This window comes from Impatiens glandulifera, chromosome 2 (assembly GCF_907164915.1).
Source record: "Impatiens glandulifera chromosome 2, dImpGla2.1, whole genome shotgun sequence".
Classification (NCBI taxonomy): Eukaryota; Viridiplantae; Streptophyta; class Magnoliopsida; order Ericales; family Balsaminaceae; genus Impatiens; species Impatiens glandulifera.
In genome coordinates this window covers 34,204,252-34,212,423 of record NC_061863.1, presented here as the reverse complement: position 1 = coordinate 34,212,423, position 8,172 = coordinate 34,204,252, and the positions used below count along the sequence as shown (strand labels likewise).

General features: G+C 28.2%; 1 protein-coding gene across 1 annotated transcript; it reads right to left on the bottom strand.

Annotated features, from left to right (window-relative positions):
• Nucleotides 1-1,034: 1,034 nt before the first annotated feature.
• Nucleotides 1,035-2,828, bottom strand: LOC124926614 (BAG family molecular chaperone regulator 4-like). The gene is made up of 5 exons (XM_047466871.1): nucleotides 2,561-2,828; nucleotides 2,107-2,333; nucleotides 1,901-2,026; nucleotides 1,668-1,814; nucleotides 1,035-1,472 (listed from the first exon to the last, which is right to left on the bottom strand). The coding sequence occupies exons 1-5, from the start codon at nucleotides 2,745-2,747 to the stop codon at nucleotides 1,308-1,310; spliced, it is 852 nt and encodes a 283-aa protein (XP_047322827.1). The 5' UTR covers nucleotides 2,748-2,828; the 3' UTR covers nucleotides 1,035-1,307.
• Between the last annotated feature and the right edge of the window lie 5,344 nt (nucleotides 2,829-8,172).

The window sequence follows — 8,172 nt, the reverse complement described above, 5'->3', positions numbered from 1 at the left end:
TATTTACTTCTTAAAAGATATAAGAGGGGAATTACATATGATGTCACCTTACATAGAATCCACATAGACAAGTAAAGCAGCACACATATGGTTGTCCCATAAATACTTATTTTAAGTAAGGCACAGTAAAGAAACACATTATCTACGTAAGAGGAAAAATATTCAGGATAGTTGTTAACTTAAGTCTCGTTCTCTTTGGGTTTTTTAAAAAACCCAACAAAAATCAGTTTTCCAATCAATCACTTCTCAACAATCACATCACTTATTTCATTAACCAAAATACTAAAATATCATTTATTTTAAATTATTATTTTTTATTTTATTCATATATATCAATACCCTTTAAGTCTTTTTACCAAAAATAATCATCACCTCCTCAAAATCATCACCAATCATTATTTTTTTCTCCCTCTAAGTTTTTTAAAAAACCCCAATCCGAACATAGCCTTAATAATAAAAATACCCAAGTACCACCAATCTTACAAGTAGTTTAAAAATCTATTTAGATCCAACATTCTGACGAGGGGAATAGTACTATCAATCTTATGTGTGTAGGGGAATAGTACCATACCATCAATCTTATGCGTAGTTTAAAAACCTACTTGCATCCAACAACATTACATCCATGATTGACTCTTCATTACAGAGAAAACACAAGCTGATTTAGATGCGAAAGCAATAGTTTAAAAAGATGTTTTTGACGTGTAGGTGTCAGATTAGATGAAGGAGCAAACAAGTGCTCGAATTGGGAGTGGGAGGAGGTGTAGCAATTAAATTTTTGAACAAAAAAAGAAAAGTAGTGAAGACACAAACCAGAAGATAGTCTCACATAGAGAAAAAAGGGAATCTGCCCAATAGCAGATAAGCTGCAAAACCATTAGAGAAGCGTAATATTAACCAAATAATTTGGTTCTCTAACTTAAGTCAAGTCAAAGGACAAAACAACCTTTAACAACAACATTAATTCATTTCAATACTATGGTTAAATTAATGTTAGCTTTTTAATCTAAAAAGAGGTAAGCTTATTCATCATGTCATAAATTGAGACCTTAGTAACTTTGCAACACATTATAACAAATTAATCATTCTCTTTGTGTGTTTCAGATACAACAAAGACCAGCGATTCAATACTTAATATAACATGATCCCCTATGGAACAGTCTGAAAATCATTAAAAATGATATAAACTTGGTAACAATGTATGCCCCAGTTTACAATTTTAAATATATATGTATAGAGTTGGAGAGAAGCAGAATACCAATCAGCTAGAAACCCTAATGAAAAAAAAGGGTTGTTCTTGAAGGGCATTAGGACGGTGGGACTAGGCTTCCCATTCCAGAATCAAATGTCTCCCAATTCGTAGTTATGGAGAAGGTATTGCTGTTTGTGTCACTACTATGACTGAATGAAGATTTACGATTTCTTTCCTTCAAACTGTCCAACTTATCCTCCAAGTTTTGGATTCGACGCACCTGCAAAACATGACAAACATCCATTGAGTACCACATAAACAATCAATAATACCCTTATCATGGGTTATGGGGGAATTAGAATTTGAATAACTTGAATATGATTCCAATGGAATTGAAGAATGTGTATGAATTCTTAACTTTAAATTCTCCACAAATAAAAATTTGAATTACAATTTTGATTCCAATTATGGGTACCTCTGTCTTCCGCTGCAACTTTTCTTCCCCTTCAGCTTCTATGCTGTCCAACTTCAATAATTGCCTCATCAGAAACTCGGTTAATACCATGAATTGTTTGTCTTCGACTTTATTATCACAATTTATGACTTCTTCAAGAGCAGCAACCTATAAAACCAGCAAAGAAAAGATAAAATTTGAGACCCCATGACAGGAAAAAAAAAACAAAGAAAAAAGAAAAAGAGGAAGCTTACCTGTTCTGCAAGCTTATCAACCTCTGATCTAACTTCAGCTATGGCTACAGAAGCTCGAGATAACTCTGACTTCTGGGATTCTTCGGGTTTCTTATCTTCACTGGATGGTGCTTTGAGAACAGACATCTATCAAATAAGCAATCGTCAAAAAAGGTGAATTCTTTTACCATCTTCTAGGATGAAAAAAACAACAAGCTCGTGTGTACCTGTTGTGTAATGTCTTCGATTGTTGGATTTGTTGGCTCGGGATTAAATTGAACTTCAAGATTGCTTTCTCTTATTGGTTTCTCTTCGACGAGTAACAACTTAGCATTGTCCTTGACTCCTGCATTTTGTAAATGCTCATTGTCCTCTTTCTCATGTCCTCTGAAGAACAACTTTTGTATCTCTGGATCCAAACCCGTTTTAATGGCAATAAGATTTTTCAAATCCCCTAGCAAAGTTTTGACAAATGACAATCAATTAATGAAACCTCAGAATAAGAAACATGGGGCAATTTAATGAAACCTCAGAATAAACGTTTGAACAAATTGAATCCAAAACAAAGACCAATCGAATGCTAGGGTTTTACGAGGCAAGGTGGGAACAAACAAACTATCTCTACTTGATGTTAGGGTTCGAGAAGCGTCTAGATATATACTTGAGAAATAGGAGGATTACCAAAGGTGGAGAAAGAAGGGACGGAGAAATCAAACTGTTGAGCGCCATGAGAGACATTGATTTTCACGGTGGGCTGACCGTATACAGATTCCTTTTGAACAAGCATACTGCCGGGCCTCATCTCCCAAGCGAGTCCATCATCGTGTTCTTTCATCCCTCCGGCGTTAGGATACGGCCGTTGATCCATTGATTTATAGGTGGTAAAGTTACTTCATAAATTTTGTCAACTTGAACTTTGAATTATGTAGGATTGATTGTATGGCAGAGGCTGCAATAGTGATTAATATGACACGGATTAGACGAATATTTATATATTCGGTTCAAGGAAATTCTACTTTCTCTAGAACGTTCGATCGATTCATATTTAAAAAAAAAAAAATTATATTTCATAAATTCTGTTATCTTAAAGTTATTACAATTTATCAGTTTGTTTACCCTTAGGGCTAAGTTTGATATCTATTATTTTTTAGAGATTTTTTAAGATTTTACCTTTTTGTTTATTAGAGATTTAAGGTTTTCCCTATTTTTTTTTAGATTTGGTAGGATTTTATTTATTTATTTTTCTATTATGTACTATTATTTTATTTTTTAATCATGAAATTATTTATTTTATTAATTAAAATAAAAAATAACATTACTTTATTCTTATTAAATTTAAATTTTAGTTATAGTTTTTTAATAATTAAACTAAATAAAAATTTAAATAATTTATTATTTTATCAATCAAAAACCAAGATAAAACAAACTCTTAAAATTGAATTGCAATTATTTGTTTTCTTATAGAATGTCAAAAGTCATTTTATACCCATTCCATTTATGAATTTTTATTATTTCGACATTAATATCATAAATGGTAAATGGTAAATTATTGTTCACTAAATATTTTTAAAAGTTATTTACAAATTCGAGGAATCATAATATGATAATTTTTAGAATTAACATAATATTTGGTACATATATTTTTTTAGGTTTTCTCTATTTTTTTCTCAATATTTATGAAACCCGTTCATTTAAAGTCACCCTTAACATTTTAAATTATTAGATCATTGAATATGAATTTTAAAAATTTATCATACAATTTAACACTTATACATTTAATATTTTTTTAAATATCTTATTGGGACGTTATTTAAATGAAATAATATTTTAATTATTCATATATTAATAAATTTAATAATATTTATTCTTTAAATAAATTTCACTCCAACTTTAAATGTTTTCAAAATTTCAGTTCACTTCAAGTTCAAATATTTTCGAACATGTCCATTATTTGCCAATTATTTTTTTACATTTAACTAATAATAATTATATTCGTACAAAAAAAAAACCCTTTTAAATGATCCATTATTATTAGAGTAACTAGCATGAATTAAATGTACGATACATTTACACAAGTATTTATATATAAATATTTTAAATAAAAATAATATTATTTAAATCTTTAAATTAGTTAATTCATAAAATTAAATTCAATCAAAATTTAATATTTACCTATATTTTTAAATTTATCAAGTATATAAAGTTTGAAATTTAATTTAGAAAAAAATCATTAAAAATTGAATTTTGAATTAATTGAAAAATAAAAATATTAAAAAATTATCTAACTAATTTATTTAAGTTTTTTTTAATATTTTTAATATTTTTATATTTTTAATATTTTTAATTATTTAATAAATAAATTTAGTAAAAATTAATATTTATAAAAAAAAATAGAAAAAATAGAAAAAAATAAATAAATAATTGGACAAATATAAAAATATTTAAAATTAATATACATACCTATATAAATAATTTAAAAAATATGTGAATTTATTTTTTCAATAATAATAAATTATTATAATAGATAATTGGACAAATATTAAGAAATAATTAAATTAATATAATAATTAAATAAAAAATATGTACTAATATAAAATTATTCATGTCCTAATTTATTTTCTTTATAAAAATAAATTATTAAAAATTATTTAAAATCAATATATATATAGATACTAAATAATTAAATAAAAATATTATAATAAAAAAATATTTTTTTTGAATATCTTAATTTGTTTTTATATAATAATAAAAAAAGTCTCAAATACATTTATCAATAAAAATAAACATTAAAATATTTAGTTAAATATATTTTTAATTATTTAATTTAAATATTTTTATTAATTTGTTTTACAGTTTTAATTTTATTTCTAACAAAAAAAACAATATTTGTTTTATTTAAGTCTTTTTAATTAATAATATATTTAATATATATATCGATATTTTTCTTTTTAATTTTTTTTTGTTAATTCTAAAATATTATTTCAATTATATAATGTCTTATTTTATTTATTTATATAGTAATAAATAAATAAATAAATCAAATATTTTTAAATTTCTTTTCTAATATATAATATATATATATATATATATATATATATTATAAATTAAAATAACAAATATTTATTACATTTTATGGATTTATATATATATATATATATATATATATATATATATATATATATATATATATATATATATATATAATTAATAATTTTAATTCTAAAAAAAAAGAAAAAACTACATTACTATTATTATCTTTTACATCCATATATATCATCTAAATTATCTTTTGCATTATTAACCATAACAATTCTCAATTCTCATCGTACTTAAACATTAGACTATGTCTTTTGGCTTTTGCTCAACCTCTATGGAAGAACTTTGCGGCATTCAAGGTGTATTCTTAAACATTCGATTATATATATATATATAATTAATAATTTTAATACAAAAAAGAAAAAAATTGCATTATTAAAATCTTTTGTACCCATATATATTATCTAAATTATCTGTGGAATGATGCATTATTAACCTAACAGTTCTCAATTCCCACCATACTTAAACATTCGACTATGCCTTTTAGCTTTTGCTCACCCTCTATGGAAGAACTTTGCGGACTTCAATGTGCATTCTTAAACATTCAATTATACATTTCAGCATTATCTTAGATCTTGAATCACCCTCCGTTAACAAATTCTTAGGTTTTTTTCCCAATGATTGTTTTACTCAATCCGAACATTCTCATCATTCAATTACATTTTTCGGTAAAAACTTAGGCTCTAAATCACCTTTTGTGGACGAACCTTTAGGTTTTCTCACAAATATTTGTGTTACTCAAGCCAACATTTTCGCTTCTTTTTCATCTACTAATGTTCGCGCATTCACGTATAATAATTACTTTTAAAGGGATTTAAACCCAGGTTTAAGTATAAAATATTAACACTTTAATAACCCTATACCACTTATGATTGTTGAAATAATTTTATTATTTTATATATATATATATATATATATATATTGTAAGTTAAATTTTGAATAACTATATATAAATTATATAAATTTTCCATACTCATACAAAAAAAATATAATAAAAATAATTATATCTCTTATCCTAATATTAAATATAAATATTTTCGTTAATAATTATATATATAACATTATATATAATAAAATTAATTAAATTTCTTATCATAATTTTATTTATTAAGTATAAGACACATTGAATACATATGTTGGGTCAAATTATTTTGACTAAGTGTTGAAATAATTTAACCACTAATATTTTGATGATGAAATAACTTATGAGTTTTGATACATGTGTATTGAGACAACATGTTATGAGACTTGGATCTAATGAGGGTCATTAGACCGATTTTAACTTTCATTGCATACAATTAGACGTATAGTCTAACTCATCGGAGTTAGACGTGTAGTCTAATAGATGTAAAGAATTAGACGAATGGTCTAATGAATACATGGAATTAGACGCGAGTCTAATAGAATTAGACATACAGTCTAACTCATCGGAGTTAGACGTGTAGTCTAATAGATGTAAAGAATTAGACGGATGGTCTAATGAATACATGGAATTAGACGTATAGTCTAACTCATCGGAGTTAGACATGTAGTCTAATAGATGTAAAGAATTAGACGGATGGTCTAATGAATACACAGAATTAGACGTGAGTCTAATAGAATTAGACGTACAGTCTAACTCATCGGAGTTAGACGTGTAGTCTAATATGTTAGTAATTAGACGAGTAGTCTAATTGATTTTCGGAATTAGACGTACAATTTAACTCATCGGAGTTAGACGTGTAGTCTAATAAAAAGTGAAAGTTAGACGTGCGTCTAACTCCTTCAGACAAGTCTGAGGTAGAACCGGAATTAGACGTTCCAGTCTAACTCAGTGGAGTTAGACGTGCCAGTCTAATGGTTATTGAATAATTAGACGTGTGGTCTAATTAATGAAAGTTAGACGTGCGTCTAACTCCTTCAGACAAGTCTGAGGTAGAACCGGAATTAGACGTGCCAGTCTAACTCAGTGGAGTTAGACGTGCCAGTCTAATGGTTATTGAATAATTAGACGTGTGGTCTAATTAATGAAAGTTAAACGTGCGTCTAACTCCTTCAGACAAGTTTGAGGTAGAACCGGAATTAGACGTGCCAGTCAAACTCAGTGGAGTTAGACGTGCCAGTCTAATGGTTATTGAATAATTAGACGTGTGGTCTAATTAATGAAAGTTAGACGTGCGTCTAACTCTTTTAGACAAGTCTGAGGTAGAACCGGAATTAGACGTGCCAGTCCAACTCAGTAGAGTTAGACGTGCCAGTCTAATGGTTATTGAATAATTAGACGTGTGGTCTAATTAGTGAAAGTTAGACGTGCGTCTAACTCTTTCAGACAAGTCTGAGGTAGAACCGAAATTAGACGTGCCAGTCTAACTAAGTGGAGTTAGACGTGCCAGTCTAATGGTTATTGTAATTAGTTGCGAGTCTAATTCTATTAGACCAGGCAATCTAATAGACGTTTTTCTATTAGAAAGAGATGACCTATTTCATTAGACTGATTTTCACAATCCGTCTAACTGAAATACGTCTAATGCTCAGTTTAAGCAGTACGCTTGAATCTAGCATTTCTCCTACCCACGTGCTATAGATACACCCTACTTCTGCTCCACATTATAGTGAAGATTAGTACAGCAGCTATATGCATCCTATCAAGGAATTCCACGTAAGAGAATTTCCCTCAAATTACTTGTTTTGCAGATACATCCCTGATGGAATATTCGGCGCACTACCAGTTCTGTACGACAACGATCCTTGTGCTCAGAACCTGCTGTGTACAATGGAGGCTTTCCAATGGAAGAGTGCCACGTATCATTCTTGAAGATTCGACCGTTAGCTCTTGCTCAGTATTTAACAAATCCTAAAGACAACAGACGAAGCACCAGAGCCTTACACAACGAACAAGCAATCTGATTTTGCAGAGAAAGAAACTACTCAATCATCTTGCTTACTGAATTCAAACTGTGAAGCTTCTTTCTGATTGTACTGTGTGTAAATCGAGAGAGAGAGAGCTAGAATCAAAGCACCTGTAGCTGAGTGATATTCTTCATCTTATAATTGAACAGAAAGTGTTCTATTCAATAGTGAGCTAAGTGTATGTAAACTGTATTTGATTCTAATCATCTTATAGTGAATCCTTCCGGTGGTTGGAAGAAGGGGTGACGTAGGAGAGTTTCTCCGAACATCCATAAACAAACTGCTGTGTTCTTCTTTTCTATCATCTT

Bases quoted from the DNA above. Each gene is read 5' to 3' on its own strand.
- LOC124926614 (XM_047466871.1), bottom strand. From the start codon at position 2,747: ATGGATCAACGGCCGTATCCTAACGCCGGAGGGATGAAAGAACACGAT. The intron at 2,334-2,560 runs GTAATCCTCCTA...AAACTTTGCTAG, and splicing joins CCCTTCTTTCTCCACCTTTG to GGGATTTGAAAAATCTTATT. The intron at 1,815-1,900 runs GTAAGCTTCCTC...CTGGTTTTATAG, and splicing joins TTGATAAGCTTGCAGAACAG to GTTGCTGCTCTTGAAGAAGT.